This window comes from Pseudomyrmex gracilis, unplaced genomic scaffold (genome assembly GCF_002006095.1).
Source record: "Pseudomyrmex gracilis isolate BER0280 unplaced genomic scaffold, ASM200609v1 scaffold_86, whole genome shotgun sequence".
NCBI lineage: Eukaryota > Metazoa > Arthropoda > Insecta > Hymenoptera > Formicidae > Pseudomyrmex > Pseudomyrmex gracilis.
The window spans coordinates 595,707-618,322 of NW_018020670.1; the positions used below are offsets into that span (position 1 = coordinate 595,707).

General features: G+C 34.2%; 1 protein-coding gene across 1 annotated transcript; it reads right to left on the reverse strand.

The window, feature by feature from the left end:
- Positions 1-1,255: 1,255 nt before the first annotated feature.
- On the reverse strand, positions 1,256-22,194 carry LOC109855280 (ras-related protein Rap-2a). Its single transcript, XM_020429363.1, has 4 exons — positions 21,938-22,194; positions 4,166-4,282; positions 2,262-2,682; positions 1,256-2,038 (listed from the first exon to the last, which is right to left on the reverse strand). The coding sequence occupies exons 2-4, from the start codon at positions 4,264-4,266 to the stop codon at positions 1,739-1,741; spliced, it is 822 nt and encodes a 273-aa protein (XP_020284952.1). The 5' UTR covers positions 4,267-4,282; positions 21,938-22,194; the 3' UTR covers positions 1,256-1,738.
- Between the last annotated feature and the right edge of the window lie 422 nt (positions 22,195-22,616).

Genomic DNA, 22,616 nt, shown 5'->3' on the forward strand with positions numbered 1-22,616 from the left:
ACTCTACATTTTTTTAACAAGGTTTTTATAATTTCTCTTTCAATATTTAAATACTTTTACAACGGAGCATAGAAGGACTAGGAATTTGAATACTAGTTTGACACACATACACACACACATACGCACACACATACACACAGAAGAGGTGTAAATCCGATCGTGCAATCTCAACGTGATACCTTAGATTACGTTAATGTTGGCGATATCGAAATGTCTTCGACATATAGTTATAATATATACGCATATACAAGATCTCATATAATATTATTTCCAACTTCGCGATAATAAAAGACCGAGCTACGCAAAATAAATTCTGAAACGCGATATTGAAATATTTGCACAATAAAACTACGTAAGTACATGAATTCGGAATTATCGATACGTTATTTTATAGTAACACGTTAAAGAGAGTCAAGCAATTATTGTTGGTTCAGTATTGTAGTCACTCCATTGTTCGAATATATAGTCAAAAGACAATATGGAAGAAAGAACGTAGGTTGACGTCATATCATGTTAATGCGTTTGCTACAGTATTACTGTAGAAGTATTATACATATACTACACATGTACGAATACATATATAATACAAATAGTATAGTAACAAAACACATTTTTCTCACACACATTCTGAAGGTATACATATTGATAACTATTATTTTCTTCTAAACAATGTCAAAACTTTTTAATTTGTTTTGCAGAATATATAGAGTATACGCGTGTAGAGATTTTTTTAATTTTAATTTTGTATGTTTTTTTTCTTCGAGTCTTTTTGAACATTATTTTTCTTCTTAACCAATTCATAATATTATTAACTCTGACTTATCTCGTTACCAAAACGTAATTCTATTAATTTGCAATCTCGCATTGGACATGTAGAGCAGATTTATTATAAGTTGTAAAACTTATTTAAATTGATATAATATATATATATCTGCATCTAAATATTGTTTAGATTTACGCTGTGTTCGCGTGTGCAATAATAAAAATCAATTTTTTAAAGTTATTTATTTGATATATTCGAAAAAAAAACCGTTTACGAGACAAATGAAAAGCTTGGTGTTTCTAAATTGGAAACAACTTTTTTGTGTAAACAGAATTTGTGTGTTTATATGTAACTGTGTTAAAAAAATATATTTAAAAAGTTACTTCTAGAAAATTATTCTTTACTTGATTAATCTGTTTAAAATAATATTTGAGATTTCAATAGGTATATCTTTTATATTATCTTTTTATACAGTATATATACGGTGTTTTTTCTGATTACATCAGTTTGTTTACATATTTATAAGAAACTTATTTTTAAACATATAAAAGCAAACACAACACCAAACCGAAAGAAAAGAATTTTGAGAGATTAAGTATGTGTTCTCAAAATTTTAAGAAGACATTTTGTTAATGTACATATAAGATGTCTTCGAATTAGTAGTAAAATCGAGAAAACGCGAGCCGTTTTCTCTACGTAAACCCACCTTGTAATATTGATACGAATAGATTCCAAGTTATCGTGACATTTTTTCACCTAAACTATTTGGACAAGTTCTCTAAATACTATAAATAATTTCTATCAGTAATCTACATTTATATTTATAGTGACAACGAAAAATTCTATCGACTTTGCAAACTACTTACTAACTGTCGTGTGTCACTCCAATAATTTTTTGGATGGCGCCGATTGTTTTTGGTATGCGTGAAATCATTTCAGACAAACTTTTTTTCGATTCTGACCGGGATCTTCGCCTTACGATAGAATGCATGAATTTCGTTTCGATTCGGAACGCTCGCGAATCTGTTGTAAATGTTGCAACTGAGCCGGTGAAGGTACGTGGGTGCCGCTGCTGCGTGAATTCATGTGTTGCGCAGGTGGCAAGGACTGTCGACGGCGTCGTTGCAGAGCCGGACTCAGATTATACTTCAACTTACCTTGAATGAGCAGCTCTTTAAATATTTGAGAGATATTTAGATTCTCTTTCGCCGATACTTCTACAAAACCGTTTTCCCATTTCATCGTAACCAACTCTCTCGTGCTCTCCGAGTCTACCTAAAATGGTTTTTTGATTTTGTGACGTTAAATATCTCGATAAAAATACACAAGTTAAAATATTTACGCATCTATATAGTAAATAATTATTTCAGATTAAATAGTTATATACTATATTAAAAATTTAGATAAATATACGAATAATCATATAAACCATTTTGTCATGTACGCATCAGGATCAATCTGGAAAAAGAAAATTATGTGATCGCAGTCAAAATTCTACCTCTTGTTCCGACTCGACGAGATCAATTTTGTTACCCACGATCACCATTGGGACAGCTCCCTTTGTGCTGAGTATCTGGGCCCTCAGAGTTTTCACTTCGAGAAACGTATTCGAATCATTAACGTCATAGACTATTATGAAAGCGTCGGCCGATTTGATCGACAGATCTCTCATCGCCGGAAACTCGTACGAGCCGGACGTATCCAGAATGTCTAGCGTCAAGTGAATCCCGGAAACGGTAAAATCTGCGTGATGCATCTCCTCAACGGTACGCTTGTACTTCGGAGTGAAGGTATTATAAAGGAATTGATTGATTATCGCGGATTTTCCAACCTTCGCGGCACCCATCACTACGATTTTATGCCGAACAGAGCTCTCAGTTGATTTCCCGCCGCTGTTCGATTCTGTCAGTCTATCGTTTCTGAAATAAACACGCATTTTCGTTAACTCGCGTTTTATTGCGGATATTGCTCTCTCTCTCTCTCTCTTTCTCTTTCTAGAAATTAAATAAACACGACAATGTGCATGTGAGAGATAGCAATTTGACACGCACTCAGCATATATATACACACATATATATATACATATATAATATAACGTATAAAAAATTTGGCAAAAATTATTTGATAATTAATACTAAATCCTTTGTGATTAATTTTTTACAAATAATTTTTAATTACTTTTAAATAGAAAGAGAATGAGAGAGAGAGAGAGAAAGGAAAAATATCTATAATAGGAGTTATGCATTCTGTATGTAATAACACAATACGCTTACATATTTTTTCAACAAAACGACGTGAATGATGCATTGTAAATTACAATGAGAATTATCACGAGAGAGATTGATATTAACGGGAATTGTAGGATAAAACCACTTCTACGCAGCAGAGAAATACTGAGATAGCACATTTCGTTTAAGAGAGACAATAATTCGAGGGAAGGAGAATGCTACGCTAATGAAGGCGATGGCAATACAGAGACGCTTGTTAATGTATATACCGCAGTATTGTATAAGGTGTTCTCTCTCTCTCTCTCTCTCTCTCTCTCTCTCTCTCTCTTCCTCTGTGAATTCGTAGCACTGCCGCGATAGCTCTCTTGTAAAAGCGGCAAGGTCGTGAAGTCGCTTCTGCACTAGATAGCGGCTGGCCTCTAAGTATCTTCTTCATCTTTATAATGATCGGTGCTTATTACACGAACTCGTGATTATCACCAGACCACACAAAACCCGAATAAACGAGACCTTTTTCTTCCCGCGAATGCGTCACGAAATTCACAAGAGTTGAGAAATGGATGAGCAACGATAGGAAAAGTGTGACAAAGAAGAAAATAAAAAATGCGTCGCGCGCACACGTACGTACCCCAGTGGGTTTTACGCTCAAAGCAATTTTTCCGCTCTGTGATTTATAACTTCGGTTACGTGAAGAACGTCTTGTGTCATGGACTTTAAATTTAAAGCGCCAAGCTACTACGAAGAAAATATAGTATCGAAAATCGAACACTTTGCGCACGTGTATATCTGCATATCGCCCAAAAGAGCGCTTCTATTAGGGAAAAGTGGAGGGTTTCTTTCAAAGGGATGAAAGGATTATTTTCGATCCTTTTACGTTGCGTCGCAACACTCTCTTCTTCTTAAGAACTTTTAATAGCACGATCGTAACATAAATAATTACTATAACATGTGTTATATTTTTTTATTAAATATAATATTTACTCCCCTCCCTCTCTCTCTCTCTTTCTCTCTCTTTTTTTGCTGTAAGTTTTTCTATTGTTAAAAGAAATTTGGATGATTTTTGAACAAATAAATTTTGAGCTTTAAAACTTACGCAACGGAGATTCTAAGATTTCTTTTATTTAACAGCTACAGATTCACGTAAATGGAATGATAAATCGTAACTTAACGTTACCTGACATTTTTTGGCGGCCCTTCTTCTTGTTGTTCTTCTTTCATGTGTGCCGAAGGCTGCAAGCTGAAGCGACGGCGAAACTGATGACGGCCTTTCATCATTTGTAATGTGGGATTTCTGAAAAAAAAAAACTATATTTTTCACATATATATAAAAATAACGTCTTAGGTAATATAGAAAAATTACGTTGGTGTAGTTTTATGTGTGTTTTTTTACATTCGTCATCAATATTTCATCTGAAAAAAATCCCAGGCAAGGAAAGGTAATAGAACATATCAAGATAAATGAATTCTGTCATGTCACCAGTTTTACATTCTCATCTAAAAGAAATAGAGCGGGAAAAATATCGACGTGTTTTTTTCACGTTTTTAATACAACGAGATTTTTCCAATGTTAAAGAACGCTATATACAGTGTCTGCGTGTTCTCGGGATGTCCTGCAAAATCATGTGTGCGCATTTCAACAAGTCTGCGGCGCAATATCGCAGAGCGGTACGTCATCCTGTTCGTTATTCCGTACATTTCAAAATTTTGACGCAATCGTATTACTTCGTAACGAAATAGCGTAAAATGTGAGTCAGGGAACTTAGTACCGATATTCAATAGATACGTTATCGGTGTTTATTGATCGCTGTAATTTCCCATTGAGATAAACGATATCTATGCAGTACCACGAACGCAAGTCCGCATATCCTATCTTGGCAAGGAACAAAGGTGATCGATAGGCAACATTCGCGATAACCGCCACGCAACTGAGTGGAAGTGCCGAGCTGATATCATTGAATCCGTTCGTTAACTGAAACTTTTTTTTCCCCAATTGTCAGTGATGACGCATAGATTTGGAGAAAATTCAGAATTTAATACTCAAGTATTTCGCACGGGACGCAATTTACAACTTTATACTTTTACACTTGCTTTAACATCGACTTTTTTTACATAGTTGATAATGTACGGAGGAAGAGTACGCGAAGCAATGCGTTAATGTATTTGAGATAAAACCAAATCAATTATTTTAAGAGCGTTTATTTTTAAATTAGAGATAAGTGCAAAATGTTATTTGAATAAAAATAATGTACTGCCTATATAACGAGCGACTATACATATTGTAATAATCAATTTGTACGTACGTTCTCCATATGTTTAGAATTCAAATAGGGATTAGGGCCGTCAGAGATTTACGTGACATTACCATTGAAATACTCTACTGCTACGCATTAATAATAGACATTAACGAGGGATTTGTCCAAACTGTAAACCTCGCTCCGCGAATATCATTCGTGCGGTGAATATACATAGATACATTTTCGTCTCGCAATTACGCAAAACATAATTACAAAATTACTGAGCATCTTTGTCAGCGACATTGTTTAGCATCACACATCGTGTAAAAACTTATCAATCCAAAATATTTTGCAGCTATTTTAATTTTAATCACTCTATGAATACTTTTATTCTATATATAATCGTATATAAAGATAAAAGTTTTTACATTTTACCAATTTCTAGAACATAATTAATTAATCTTATGCAAAATGAAATTTCTCATAATTTTGTTTTACAGAGATGTAATATAGCGCGCTTAATACTTCATTTGATAAATTAAAACATATTTCCGGTCTAATTACTTTAGTGGTTACGTTATATACAATCTGCGAATTCTCTTTCCCGCTATTGTACAGATGTGAACGATTGTGCGGGTATCGTAAAAACAAGTAGTATTATGCGAAAGTGCGTGATACGTATCGCAGTATCTCGTGGATCGATATTCAACTTATTCTGAAAAGTAATGCGGATGGATATATCGGTTTATAAGCAAAACGTGACGTCAAAACGATATTTCTCACAAATCCCTCATGTATATGTAATATATATATTTCTTAAATAAATAATAGCGTTATGTAATTAAATATACAAATATGTGAGAATAAATGATTTACTTGAAATTACAAATTGTTCACGTTTAGGTGCGTTTAGTGTTTTATATGTAAATTGTTTCTGTAAAATTAGCGCGACAGATTACAAAGTTGTAAAAACCAGGAACATAACGTACGTCCTGATTGTATACTTTAGGGACTGTAAAAGAATAATACAAGTTAATCCTCCAGTTCGAAACAACTTCTTATTTGTCACATGAACCATTACCTGCGGGAATTACGTAGGCGGAACGTGCTTCGAATTTTTTGCTATTTATTGAAGAAACAGCAACATTAATCTCGAAAGGTTAATATAATAAATACTATTTTGTTAACAAATACTTTTAGCGTAATATGCTTTTTTTGCAACAAATAAATGTTTATTTACGAAAATATAGTCCCATTACTTTGTTAACAAAATTAAAGACAAATATCCTCATTATTGTCGACCGAAATTTTGTTGTTGTAGGCGGGAGTCCACCGTTAATTAAGGAAATTGCGAATTTTCTGGAATGCACAATTACGAGCAACATACAAAACTGCTCTTATCAAATGCGGAACTGCGAAGTAATTTCCAGAAAATTGAGACCATTAAAGTGGAACTGATGAATCGACGTAATTTCGACGCGTAATTTTACCGCTTTATAAATAGAAGGAGTTATATATATACATTTATATATATATGTATAAAGTTATATATAAAGTTATATATATGTATAAAACGCATGAATTACTTATTGCTCGTATTGTAGAAAAAAGAATATTATCGAAAACTCTTAAAAGCTTTGCTGTGTTTTATACATTGTACATACATATCACGCATACAAAATGCACGTAACATTTCATTAGAAGTTCACAGCATTAATAACGAATCACCTGATCGGCTTATAAGCGTAGTTTAAACGTAAATGTACAGTGTTAAAAAATGTACATTAATATAATTTTTTTAAATAATACTAAAACTCAAAAAAAGAATAAAATTTCTGCTCCTTTTCGAGTGAACGATGCGAACAGTTACGATTGTTGTAATTCTTCAGAGATAGAAAAAACCGCATATTTCGGAATTATGCTCTAACGCAACATTGAAATTCTCTCAATAAATGTAATAACTCGTATAATATCTTTATATATTCTATAAAATAACAAACCTTTTGTCATTTTAATATTGTGGAAACGCGACGAAAAACAAGGACAGTAATTTCCAACGAAAATGTTTTCGAAACGACATAGTGCTCGCGCGAGAAATGTGTAGTTTATTTCAACAAGTAAGTTAACCCACACACTTGACATCGCAAAATTGTTCACGTTCGCAGAAAGTGTGAAAAAAAAAAATAATAAATTTGTTTTGTGTCTCTTTAGAATAGGCAAAATAAATTTATAGTATTTTATTTGTTTTTATAAATGTTTTTTTAAGTATTTTTTATATACAAACTGTTTTAGCGCGACGTCTACAGGAAACGCACGTCGCGGTACTTTTTAAACTTTTAAAGTTTTGTCAAAAAGAGCAGTTTAAAATAAACAACTATATAATTATATTGCAAAGCAAAATTTTGTGTTATAAAATTTTGTTTCTTACACTCTCGCATCGGTTGCGCAGAGAAATTCGGTCTCTCTTCTCACAGTTCTCATGAAAAAATAATAAATCATATAAACATGTTTTTATATCCGAAAGGTATAAGTTAAATAATTAATGAAGAACCAAGCGAACGAGAAAACATATTTTCTTATCTCTGAGAGAGAGAAGAGAGAGAGAGAGAAATTTTGTTCTAAAAAATCTTTGATACTTTTTCTGAAACTGAGCTGAGCTTCTACATTTACCTTGGAGTCCTTAATTCTAGACTCTTTTTGCCGAGCTCGAGACGTGTGATGAAAACGCGGCATTTCCCCTAGCGTAATACCTTTTCATATCGATAATTTACGAGAGAGAAAATGTCTCACCGGCAGCTACATATAAAGTTAGTTACAGAAAAGGCTTCGGCTTTAACTTTGGATTTAATTTTATGGCAAAATAAAACAAATTCTTTTATCAATTTTCAATATATGGGATTATTTTATTACTCGTGGCGAAATACAATAATAAAAGCGCACTGTAAAAAGAAATTTATTATATACTCTTTTTTTTAGTATATTTTATTATATTATATTTATTATACTATTAGATCGCTAACTATACAGAGCGAGCAATTTTTCACACAATATAGCATAGTCAGTAATTTTTACACGAGTAAGTAAATTCCCACGTACATCTTGTGCAGACAAAATAACAAATTCAAAGTTGATAATAATTAAGCCGAATATGTACACACAAGTTGCGTAGAAATATGACAGCTTGAAGAGAAAATTTTGGTAAATATTCGCACTCTCTGGAGGACTTTACTCCACAGTTTTCACCGCCGGTTCTCGGCCACTAGACCTTGTTTCGCATTCAAAGCACACCGCGGTGTGTACGCAAACCGTACACGTTATCTCATTAACGACGAAACGCAAACGCGTTGTAAACTTGTACATTGCTCTCGGAAAGAAGACCGATGCGGGATCGAAATGAGGCCTTTGACGCCTCGGTAAAAAAAAAAAAAAAAAACAAAGGAGGATGTTTCAGCACCACCTCTCTGCTGGGGGTACGCAACGGGGCGTCAGAGATTAAAAGAAGAAAGGCGAGAAACCAAGAGAAAGAGAAAGCGAGGAAACACGTTGACGATGATAGCGGTTGGTGGTTGTCGTCGTCGCCGTGTAAACTAGATCGGTCGGTGCAATACGACGAAACCCGCCAGCACGGAGCCGGTCATTGCTCTACTTTACACACTCACACACACACGAACATAAACGCAACTTCGATCGCAGTCATCCCCGTGATCGTCCGCACGCCTGATTACTCCGTATCGACGACGTGGCTGTGTGTTTAGTACGAAAGTTCACCACCCTTCCGCACACAATCCACTTACGAGTACGTGCGTGGGATATGAATATTACGGATTTCGAAACGAGGTAGCCACTTCCATTGCCTGAGGTATACACACATGGATATATACATGTGCCGCCTACGCAACAGAACCGCGCGGAAAGCGCCGCGAGCAATTTTGTCGAGATTTTTTAGAATGGATAGAGGAATGGTGGAAATGTCACTCGTTATAATCACGTATAATCTCATTTTCTGATGACGTAAAATAAATAGAGTTTTATCGATTGTATGTGTGTGTGTGCGCATTAAAATATTCATCATTATTGGAAAACTCTTAATTCTAACAGATTACGCACACAATATGTTACACGCTTCCACGTGGAAAATAGGTGTAATTTATTCAACGAGAACTGATTATATAATTACACCTATAGGATAAGATCATATACACACACACACATATATATACATATGTGCATACAAATTGTCTCATATCCCTTATATAATAGCGCTGCTCTCTCGGTAGAAATTACACGTATCTTCCACTAAGCGTGTAACTTGCCATGCGCATGATTAATCCTTGGAGCAATTAATTCAGTTAAATAATTCATCTCCAACATCTGTCTCTCTCTCTCTCTCTCATCGAGACTGCAATGACATACATTGCGACATATAGAGATCTGAGGCAACGATGTGAATTATATTTGTGAAAAAGCGACATTAATCTCTCACGCAAATAAGTAAGACGACGAAGTTTGAGGAAATCGAACTCGTATTCGTAATCGAACTTGTAGAGTTCGGAACCGGGACGTGTTCCGTTTTTCCGAGAGAAGAAAAAGAAACCGCGACGCTCGTTGTAACATCGGAATTAGAAAAACGGGATAGAAACGGTCAACGACTGCAGAGAATCACTTGCCACTGTTAGGAAATCTGCTGAGAAAAATTAACGGCGCCAAAACATCACCACCGAAACTGGAGCGTCCCGGTTGAAATCGACCGACCGGTCGATGATGTCAATAAACTTCTTGTGTGTCAAGATGAGAAAGAGGATTCCGAGGATTCTCGCAGTTTGTTGCCTTTAAATTGCGTGAGTACGAGCCAACTTTATTTCTCGTTTTACTGCGAAGTTTTAAAACTGCCAGAATAATTCCGGACGTAACGTTGTACAATAAATTGATTTGTGAGCACGCATCAAACTGTAAATAACGTGTCGAGCAAAAGAATTCTTTGCAGAGAAAGACACGCACGTGGAATGATTATCATTTGACAAGTACAATGGTTAATTGAAATTTTTCTCTTTTCAGTTTTGTAAAAAACAAAAAAAACCAGAGAAATCTAAACATATCTCAGGTTTTCTATTCATGACGGTTATAAAAGCCTCAAAAGTGCGTGTTGACACAGTAGTGAAAAATTAGATTTCCCCGCGTCAAGCAATTAATTGAACCTTTGTGTAGGCAAATTAGGCCAACACCTTTTATACCGACACTTCTACGTGCTGTTTCTGCATTGAGGTATTCGCAAGCGATAAACGTACGAAACGCGCGGGAAATTGTTATTTACGGACAATATCGAGCAATTTTTAAATAGATATTCTTGTACTTTTAATTGTCGAAAAAACCTATTAACAACTGCGGGAGAACGAAAGAACGTTAATATTAATCAGAGATTGTCAAGAATTAGGTAAATTGCGTCGTAAAAGTTCGTCCTGGTATAAAATTATTCACGATACGACTGTTATAAACGCGACTTTACGAAACATGATGCGCGCACGGGAATTGAGAAAATTTATCATTTGCTCTAGAAAGAGAGAGAGAGAGAGAGAGAGAGAGAAAGATTGTCGCTTTTTCTTTCCAGATACGACAGCGTATAAATCGATGCAAAAAAAAAAAAAGAAAAATTCAACAGCAATATGCCGCCCAGAAAAACGGGGTAATGTCCGGACAGCTCGTAAACAACATCTGACACCACTATAAGATGACTCTAACGTTATAGCGGCCCGAGCCTATATTAGAGAACTGTATTTAGGTTGGAGACACGATAACGCAAACGACGTGACATACGATAAATACGAAGCTCGCGCTACGTAGGGACGCATAAATTACAAAGATTATTAACAGGTCACTTGAGCATCTCTATTTCCAGAAACGATTTCGCATCGTGTCGCGCGCAGCATGAGAGTGACGTTTTCCAGGACCTGCTCGTTAACGACCAGATGCCAGAAAAAAATCACCACACACTTTAAACGCGCGCTAAAAAAGCACGATATTAAAAATGAGCGCACAATGCTTTTCTTCCGCGTCTTTTTTTTTTCTTCTTATTTCTCCGATCAAACAAAATTTTAATAAAAGTAAGCACGTATGCATGCTATTTAGCAACTCTGAGAAAAACAAAACAGAATTCGAAAACCAGATATTGTTTTGATCTTTCTTCCGAGTTTTTGAAGAGACAAATTTTTGAATACACGTGTACATACTCACGCAAAGTTTAAATAAAGCATTAATTGCGAACATGTCTGCGGCAAGCAATCGTTCGATTGTTGCGTACATCGATAACTTTCTATGATCAAAACTTTATCGAAAGAATGTTTTATGATGCTGACGCGACTCGACGTTTTTCGAACCTTCGATCCACCTGACTTATTCTGTGTAAACGTTACGGTGGTGTTCACCCGAGAGAGGCGATATTGGGCCATAAAATAGCGAAAAACCCAGACGACAGGTAGAACGCGTCATACAGCAGACACTAATACTCGCGCAAATTTAATGCCACGTCACTGAATATGGAATTAATTGCGTGATGTAATCGCGTTACCGGATGCGACACATTAAATTGCGCGGCGACTGCGGATAAATCGAGAGATTATTTTGTAGGAAAGACAGGTTGCACATCGACACAAAACCGACGTCGGATCCGATTTACTTCGCGCTCAAGTGTTTCGTATCTCATCATTCGAGTTTATTCAAGCAATCAGAATTCTTTTACGCCGTTTTTGTGTGTAAAGTCACATTTGCGAAATTTACTAATGATCAATGCGAAAAAATTCGCAACCTATGTTCGCTTTCCACAGAGATGTGTTGAAAAATTTTTCGAGTTTCAATTATTCGTTTGAAACAATTTCCGTTCAGCAAATATGTAACAAAAATGTTTTTTCGGCCACGCAGTCATATAGAAAAAAATACTATATCGTTCAATTATTATTGTATAAAAAATAGTTTTCTATTTCACGAGAAAAGGCTGCCTCGTGGATTTGTAACGATGAATTCGATAAATGAACAAGCCATTTTCGCGAAACTAACGCAGACAGCCAAAGCGCGGGGATAGAAATCTCTGAATATACGACGTGTGATTATAATATAAAGTGAAATCTTAATTTACCCTGTCTTAACCGTAGTTTAACGTCATTGCGGACGCGAGGACAGAACGCACGACAATATTCACACAACAACAACACAATTTCCACAAAGTTGTCGAAACAATTGTTTCCGAGATTTGTGACTCCCCCAAAAAAGAAAATAGACACATAAATAAATAAAATGAAACAGTAAATCAAGAATATCTAACGCTTAGCGGATCGAGCGCTTCAGATGCAGTCAAAGACAAACGACATTTTTCCAACGAGTTTTCTGTAAAATCCACTCACGAAGAAAAACAATAAAGTTCTCGTGCGCTGAATAGAAAATGCATTCACTGTGTAGAAGAGCTCAATTCTGGCGCGCATCTCTCACACCAAGATACACCATCTTAAAGAACGTCCGACAAAATTGAAGAAAGTTTTCGTGGCGGTGTATCTCTACTTTTCTTACAAAATCTTAAGCGTACCAAGCAAAGCGGATTTTTGTTTTCCTTTTAATTTTATATCTTTGATAGCAGCCGCATCGCAGGAAGAAGATATATAAAATGATATTTTATTTGTGTAATCTTGACGTCAGCAATTCGCTGCGCGTTCAACCGCAAAAATCCCATTTTGTGGAGAAAATGCCATTGAATTCTCGGCAAACGGCGTGTTGAGTAAAAGTATCATTAGATTAAATCATTTCTTTTGTATTTTCGGCACCTTAGTTCCGAAGAGAGGTCATAGTATCGTGGGAAAATGAGTAGAGCTGAAAAGAACTTGAGGGGAGAGAAAACATAAATAAATTGGCGGAAAATATATGGGTTGATTTTCCTTAAATATACTAGGTAAAAAGTGTGTAAAAAATATTAAAACAATTATGTTAGCTGTTATATGTTTACTATTGTTTTCTGTGATTGTTGTCAAAAACAGCTGCACGAATTAACACAAATTTTTTCGCATTTATATATCATCATCAACTACTGTATACATGTATACGTGTATATATCGTGCATAGCACGTGTCATGGGGAAAAAAATCTCGCTATTGTATGGCCAGCAAAAAAAAGTAGCGAGTCTACTGAATTTTTTGTTTCGTCGACATTGTCAACAAAACATTTTGTTGACAAAACAAAAAATTCAAAAAGCAAATTTTGGCAAAGTTTGCCGGCTACATAATAACTGATCTTTTTGCTATTCTAACAAATTTTTTTTCCGTATGTGTACATAAATATTGTCATGTCTTTCGTTAAATTAAAAAATTCGCGCACTGACATGTGTGAAGAGCGAAATACTGTTGCGCGCGAATGAGGACTGAACTTATTTGCGGAGTATTAAGTTTCTGTTGACCTGTTTCTACAATAGCTTTCAGGGAATCGTAAATATTCCTAATCATAAATCACATTAGGCGCACTTGGAGATCTGTAATTTCTATCGGAATTCTACGTTTATGCCGGCGATAATTGCGGGTTGTTCGATGCGCCTAATGCATTTTTGAGTGTGATTTATAGCCGTAGGTATGCGTGTCGAATAAATCATCTGGCTGATCGATAAAATAGAGCTAAAAAAAGTGACTTGTGTTAAATTATGAGTAAAGCAACAGCTGACAAGAAGTGGAACGAACTTGGGTTTACAAAAAAAGACCTGTGTAATAAGTACATTATCCTCTTTTATAAGTTTTTTGTATTTATTTTATAAGAATAAAGTTTGCTCGCGTTACATTAAAGTTTTGTTTATGATACTGTGTTAAAAAAAAAAGAACTTGTGTGTTGCATAATGGGAGAATATCTACTTATTATTTTGCATCTACGAATACGGGGAATGAGATGAACAAATTGACGTATTACTGTGCCAATCACCGGATGAATTCAAATGGATTCCGTGTATCGGCAAATATTAGATCTAACGATTAATTTGCTAATAAGTTGCGGCGAAAACACGTGTTGCGCAGCTGACCGCAAGCAATTGTTTGTGCGCGCATTATCGACCGATGCCAAATTGTCGTTCCCCGCACAATTAATTAGAAATGCAGTTGTATTCTGAAATTTTTATATTGAGTTTTGCAAACCAAAATAGCATATTCTTACGATTGGCATTGCTCACAAAAAACGCGATTTAAAACGCGTTGTCCGCGAAATAATTTGGAAAATGAGCGCAGGGGAAAATGTAAATATGTGAAATGACACGAGCTCGTCTTCCTCTCTCTCTCTCTTTCTCTTTTTCTCGTAAAGTAAAATGTATTCCCGAAGGAGTTAATCGAAATAAAAGCTGGACTATATTTTGTGCCTAGACTTCGGCGCGAGAGGGTTGTTACCTCGCTTGCGCAACTCGTGAAACTGAGAGTGTGTTCATAAACGCGCAGTAAACATTTATTTTGATAAGTCATATACGCTTTCTCGCAGATAATTTTTAAATATTATAATGTAAAATAACGTTTAAATATTATTATGTAGATAATGCCAGCTTCATTTTGACATTGATCTCGATCTCGAATATCCATTTTACGCACCAAAATCAATTTTCCGTGTAATTTTCTGTGTAATATTGAAAATGTTAATTCAGAAGTATTAATTAAAACATAGAAATACTCTGGATAGCAAGAATTAACAATTGACATTGTAATATCCGTAAAAGCATCAAAAGCATCTGTAGGTCACTACGTCATAGCTCGATTGCAAAGTTCAATTCTCATGCATATAAACGCGGTTACGTATGTTTTTTTTTTTTTTTACATACCTTTTGCATTTTGCACCATTTGAAATGACTCTCTTTTCCGCAGGCTTTATTCTACACAAGGGAATATATAATGTGGCAAAACCATCACACTGCAACTCGCGTAAGACAACATGACCAACTTTAACAAAGAGAAATTTAACTCACGCTTAAACAGAGAGTACATTTGTTCAGACGGAAAATTATATTTTTCAGACAGTCACACTGTTAATTTTTTACCACGTAAATTATACGTGCAAATTATATACGCATGATTGACTTTAGAGTCAATCCTTGCATTGTTGTAGACGATGTATTGTATTTTCCTTTTATTATTTGACCTGAATTTAACGTGTATTATTTTGCAACTAACAATGTAGTTGTGTGTATATATATGTATATAAGAGCGAGCGAATATTTATGCGCTTAAATTTCTAAATTTAATTGCAGTGTACATTAAAAAACAAAAGCGAAATAAAAAGATGAGCATTTTTGATCGTGTTTTTATCAAACTTTATTACACACATTGTTATGAAAAGTGTCGCTGCAAAATTTTATACATTTCTACTAAAAAGTGGAAAAAGGAAAATGTCACATTTTCCGCGTTGAAATTCATCTGATCAATTGAACCTGCTTGTGACAAACGAAATTAACACGTTCGGAAAATATTGAACGAGAGAGATGATATATTTTAGAATGAATTATTTAATCACCTGGTCGTTATATAAATATATATATATATGTATATGCAGTCGTAAATATATTCTCACTTTGGATATTTACGTAAAGTAGATTATTTCAGATTGAAAGTGGACGTATCGAAATCTCTTTGAAGTAAACAGCAACGAATAATAACATTGCAGGCAACATAATAAATAAATAATTGACATTTGCAACACATTTAGGCATACGATTAACTAGATAACGATTGAATTTAATCACCTTTAAACGTCACATTGCACTCTTGTAAAAATGTGTTTGAAACTATAAAATTAGCAAATATCAAACATATTGCATTACAAAAACACTTCATTTCCTCATATATCTCATTATTATATAATGTATTTATAGTATTAGATCAAAAATTACTTTTTCCGTCTTTAATTTACACGAAGAATAAGAGATTGTATTGCAATAAAGATTACACTGTGTGTAGTTTAAAATTGCGATTTCGTGCTGTCCGATATAAATCTATATACAGAAGATTTCAGTTTTTATTTTTTTTTTCACATGTTGCACATGTGCCGCCAATTTAAAGTTAAAATTAATTCGAATTTGTATTCAACTTAATCGTAGCATGTTCAACGTGAGATTAGACTACGCAAACCAAGCTCGAAATATACTTCAATCAGTTCCCACGGAAACGAGTGTTCAGGAAATTAATTGGTGACCAGAATTCCCGCGATGAGAAAGAGAGAGAGAAAGAGAGAGAGAGAGAGAGAGAGAGAGAAAGAGAGAAACAAGTCACAGTCACTTCGACGACGCGTGTTAATTTAATGACACTCTCCTCATTTGTTAAAGTTGCAGTTAGAACAAAACTAAACAAAAAAAGTCGGAAGATGAATTTATTACTTTTCTAAAAATACTTTGCATTACTATACAAATTAAACGCAAAAATTTAGATACAAAGAAGATATAATAGTGTATAAAATACTTATATAAGAAAAATTTTTCTAAGAAATTCAGATACAAAGAAAATATAATAGTGTATAAAATACTTATATAAGAAAGATTTTTATAAGAATGAATTATAGAGCACAAAAAAATTTCCTGTAAAGAACGGAAGACAAAGCAATAAAACAATAGATCGAAGTAAACAAATTAAGTGCTGGTGAGATTAACAATAAAGACAAGCAATAAGATAAGAACACATGCTTTTTTTTGCGATGCTTTTAAGTCTCAAGAGGCGAGATCCGCGATTACAATATCGCAATTTTTCATAAATAACTTACTCGTTAAGCTTTCTGTTGCGAATAAAAACTCACTCTAATAAATTTGAATTTTATCAAGAGAATCTGTTGTATATAAAAGTCAGTCCCGGGGTAAAAATATATATTTTCCGTGATATAAATCTCATCTAAAATTTTGGAACGTAAAGAAAATGAGAGAGCTCGTGAAAAAATTTTACAAAATCTATCTTCTTGGATATATGTAGCGTTGCCATAAATTGAAAACTTAAGCCGGCAGAAAGGTGTGTGCTCCGAAACCTAAAATGAAAGAGGTTCGATGTAAAGAACAATTTCGTTACGGTGGTGTATATCGATATCCATCACCGAAATCTAAATAAAAATCCTAAATTTGTTCGATTTTTATTCAAAACGAGTTTTTAATATGATCACAACATCAATCTCTTTCGCGCGGCATACATACGCAAAAAAGAAAAAAATGTCTTCTCTAAAATGTTAAAATATAGGATTTCTGTATTTTAGACGTCACGCGTGCATGCGTAGACATTTATCATAAAATATAGGTATAGGTATGTGTATACTTATGATTTACGAGAGAAGACATTCACGCAAAAAACAATTATCTAGTTCTTGTCCAAATAAAACATTTTGTACATATGTATTTTTGTTTAATTTTTTTTACGCCAAATTGAAATATGTAAAAATTAATTTTGTATAATCACAAATATAAGTATTTTACACGTATGTGTAATATCTACTTTTTGTCAGCTTAAAATAAACTTATTATTATCAAGATTAGTTTGACATTTGAATTGTGTTTTCACTGTGTGCGTTTGTTGGTGAAAAAAACCGCAATGTATAGGTCACATATGTTCAGGAAAGGATTCTCTGTTTTGTGAGAGAAAAAGAGAAAAAACAGAGACGTTTGACAACTGAACAAACGCTGCGACAGAGGTAAACTATTTTAAAATTTACGGCTGATATAATTCTGCTATTTACGTCACTATACGTGGTCATCACTTTCAGTTAAAATGCAATGAAAAATTCGACGTATTGCGTTGTTGTTATTATTGTGTTGTTGCCTCGTTGTAGTAATAAACTAGGACACTTGCTCTCATGCATAGATAAACCGAATGTTATTACACCTGACTGATTAATTACAATTTGAAAATTAAATTTACTGTGGGTATATAATTACATTACAATAGATATCATTAAATTTATAGTAGATTACAATAATAAAAATAATTTATCCTATTTTAGGATTGTAAGTTGTGGTCTTTAAGATTACAGAGTAACATTATGGAGTAACATCACAAACTAATTTTAATCATACAATATAGCCCGACTCAATATATTCTTCTCTACAACTGCACATGTCTCTAAAGATTTTTTTTCTATAATACTTTTATTTAAAAAACTACAAATAAATGTCATTTGTTCAGCTTTTTAATCATTTTTATTTTTTGCCAGAAAAGAAATATTTCAATTCTCTGATGTGAGAATACGAACGCGCTTTGTATGTCAACAACATAGCCCGATGACATTTCTCGGGTTTTAACGTTTCCTGACAATGATCTATCTACTATTACTGGAAAGCTCATTATCCTTGATCTATTCCGGCGTTGACTGGTCTCACGTCACGAGTAATACTGTGATCATTACAGAGCGACGTCATGTTGCATGTTATACAACAGATGTCAAACGAAAAGGAAAATCGATCTACAATTCATTCGACAGGATCAATAAAGAGCGAGATTTGTATATGATATTTGTGAGTTGCAATCTTGAGATTGCAATTAATCCAGGTGAAAATTCGAAAACGCGATGCGCGAGAGTTCGTTTTCTCGTGTTATTTGCCCGGCAAAGTCTCTCAGCTGTATATTCCGACTTTTTGAAAATAAAATAAACGCAAACGGCTCTCGCGTCAGAACTCTGTTACTTAACGTTTTATACGTCAAAAGTTACACGGGTCTACGTGACGTTAGATACAACTTTCAAGATGCGGAGAGAGAAAGAGAGAGCGTGTTGCAGAAATGTTGTAATGTCGTTATGGAGTTTCAAACTCCATTAATGAAAATTTTGTTAAAACAACAATGAATTTTGCAGATAGAAACGCGGTTAGTGGATGCTGAAAAATGCATATTAAAATACACGAGTAAGATGCAGCACTTTCTCGCTGTTGTGCCGATAATAACACGAGCAACGAAAGTTTATTGAGATATTAATGCACTTCCACTGAGAAGTTGCAGTTTGAAATTAAAATTATGCATATTTCAAATCAGACCGTACGTTGAGCGCGTATCTTCCTAAATTCTTACGTAAGCTGTCGTTTATATTTCAAACACTAATTTGAAAATATAATATGGTATACGTGATGCGTGCTTTATCGTAATGTGCAAGTCTTAGGAGCAAGTACACCATTCAAAATTTAGATGCTTGTTTATATTTTAAAAAAAACCAAATAAAAAACAAACTTTAATAAAAGGTTTTTTGGGGGATTTTTTGCGCTCGTAAAATTTTTGAAATTACCATTGCTTTTTCATAGAAAGTTGGACAAAAACTGTGTCAAAAAAGTTATATCGAGTTCCGCGAATATATAGTTAGGTATGTCATAGAGAGTATATTAAAAAAAACTTCGCGGAATAACTTAAACTCAGAAAAAGAATAAAGTCTGTAAGAGAAAGAGGACAGTCAGGCGCTATGTGCGCAATATTATTGGAATATGCAAAATGCAATAGCTACACTTGCGTGTTTTGAATATTTTCGCGCCTCGTATAGATAAAACTTTTCCTATAATTGAATTTAGGTTTGATTCTTTTGCGCAATTTGTTATGAGGAAATTAATATAAAACTGAACTTTGAAGTTGATCTTTTGAACATTGCGATTATCAATTGCAACACAATAAAAGCTTTAATATAAGTTTAAATTTTGTTACACACGGATTCAACAATAACTACTTGACCTTTTCAATATTGCTATGCAAGGTGACGAACTTCGATGTAAATTCTAAGTTTAAGTTTACTTGTAGTAGCGACTGGTTGTTTTTTTTTTTTTTTTTTTTTAAGAAAGATATAGCACGCGGCAACGAGATTGCGTTTTGCGCAATAATTGCAATATAATTTAAAGTGACTCGGTTTCTGGACTGAAATTGACTTGGCGTTTTATTAACCGGTAAGAGACACTTTGCGCGATCGGCATTACAAGTGTTAAAGCAGTGTTGAAGGAACGTGCGGCCCAAGTTTGTAGTGCGTCGAGTGTTGAAGTTACGGTTTGTAAGGACTTCGGTAAACGATGCAATCTACCGCGCCATTTCCGGCACTTGACTCCGAAGAACTGCGCATATAAAACGGATGAAAATGTCACGTCGGAAATATATAAGTATACGTGGCTTTTGAGAACGCGTAACTCACGTAAAATCACGTGCGAAGTTCAGAAATGTTGAACAAGGAACGTATGTGTGTATATATGTATGTATGTATGTATACACATGTCTATACAATTGATTTTACGTACAAAAAGAGAAAAATAAACACGCTAAATTGAAAAAATTTGATAAACTGATGAATTGAAATACAGCTTTTTATAGTCATGTTTTATTTAGCTCGCTACAAATATAGACGCAGATGTTATTTTCCACCAGAAATGCGAGTGCAACGTAACGATAATTATTTTATTCCCAAAAAAATGCGAGTGCGACGTAACGATAATTATTTTATTCCCAAAGTGCCTTATATATATACATATAGAATAAGGATATATATGTATATATGTAAGAAGAAGTTTTTATATAATTGTTTCTTCTCATCATATCTTTATATGCTAATTGTACGTATAAATCATAACCCGGTATTTCTGCTTTTTTTTAAATTCATAAGATAATTTCAACTTTCTATTTTTCACTAGAGAGAGAGAGATGAGATTTTGTCTGAATTATATTATATCATTATTTTAGAGAGAATCATGTTTTTAAACATATTGTATAAAAGTTGTGTATGTTTTGTGCATTTTATTTGTGCCATTTGCATAATTGATTGTGGCAGATCCATTAAAAATTGTATTATACAGTTTTAGGAGGAAAATAAAAGGCAAAATGTATAATTGATTATTTAACAGTACAAATATCTTTGTGATTTTGCGTCGCAACTAAGTTCCTCTTTCTTTCTCTCTCTCTCTCTCTTTGCGACAATATCCAAAACTACTACTATAAATAATATAACGAGAATTCTCGTTACAGATACGTAGGTACGTATCCTAATAGGATTTAAACACTTTGCACGGAGCAAACTAACTATGTTCAACACCGCATAACCAGAATATCTGTGTAAGAAGATCAGAGGTAATATTGCGGCACAAGCAATATGACAAATACAAATCAGCGGCATCAGAATTGTTAATTATTATCGTGAATAAATATATGAATATATTAACTACTCTGTACTAATATAAAATTATTAATATACTAATTAATAATGTACTAATTGCATATTAACGCAAGCAATGAATAAGTAAAAATTCAATAAAATTAAATTACAATAATTCCAGTTCCCTCAAATTGCGTTTTCAATGCTGCAAACACAAATAAATAATTTATAACGCGATTATAAAGTTACCGCGATGAAAAAGTTCAGTACTGATAACGTAATAATAAACTACAGTAATAAGTAGCTGACAGTAATATTTTCTAACTATCTAAATTTCATCAAAATACGGCAACAGAGAAATAGTGCATACACCGTCTTTACATACACCGTTTCTCTGTAATTAAAATTTGCAAAAAAGAACGAAAAAGTTACGCTTCCATCATAACTTCATCATTCATCTCACGGAAAGTTCATTCATATTTATATACACGCACTCGTGCGCATTTCACTCGCAACTATTTCGAAGATCTCTTTCTGCGTACACATTTGTCGAATTATCTTTTTTATATAATTTTTTGTCAACTAAGAGAGAAAAATTTTTAACTCGTCAGTAGATGTGAGTTCGTATAGAATTTTTGGCTACTTACGTGAGAACAGGTCACGTCGAGAGTGAGAGTGACGTTAACAGGTGCAAATCGACTTGAAGGACAAGCGCGGGAAAACGGTTCTCCAAATCCAGAGACGATGAGAGATGTTGGATTCTTTGTGATCAAAAGACGATGGTCCTTTGGAGTGTCTCGCGTAGTCGTGACTTCGCCGATGAACACTCCGACGTGGAATGTGCGTGTTACCTGAATGACTTGCTGACGAGAGATCGTCTGACACTTCAATAGATGAACACGGCAATGCGGACGAGCTAGCTCTGGCCGGTACTTCGCTGTCGTACCGGGCGGTATCCTCTGCTTTCGGTTGGCGTCTGCGCTCTCGTAACCTTTCGACCTTCTTTCACCTGCGCACCACCGCCGCCGGATACGATATGGAATACGTGAGGGTAGCCCGCGTTAGCTGTCTGTCTTGCTTGATCACAGAGCGAGACCTTTTTCTTCCCTGTCAAGGCTACCTGACGTAGCGTCTGAGATGAAGTGAATTGGGACTTTTAATGAAATAGCAAAATTTTCGTTGCTACAATAGTCTTTTACTTTTACTAATATTTGCTTTTTTGGTATAATTTTTCAGCGCAAAGTAATTTTTTTTTTTTTAGAGAGTTCAATGCAATAAAACAAATTTTTCATTTATATTTTTTACAATAAATATATATATATATAC

Coding starts and splice junctions, on each gene's coding strand:
- LOC109855280 (XM_020429363.1), bottom strand. CDS start 4,266: ATGATGAAAGGCCGTCATCAGTTTCGCCGTCGCTTCAGCTTGCAGCCT. Junction 2,683..4,165: donor GGGCCGCCAAAAAATGTCAG/GTAACGTTAAGT, acceptor TGTTTATTTCAG/AAACGATAGACTGACAGAAT. Junction 2,039..2,261: donor TCGTCGAGTCGGAACAAGAG/GTAGAATTTTGA, acceptor AAACCATTTTAG/GTAGACTCGGAGAGCACGAG.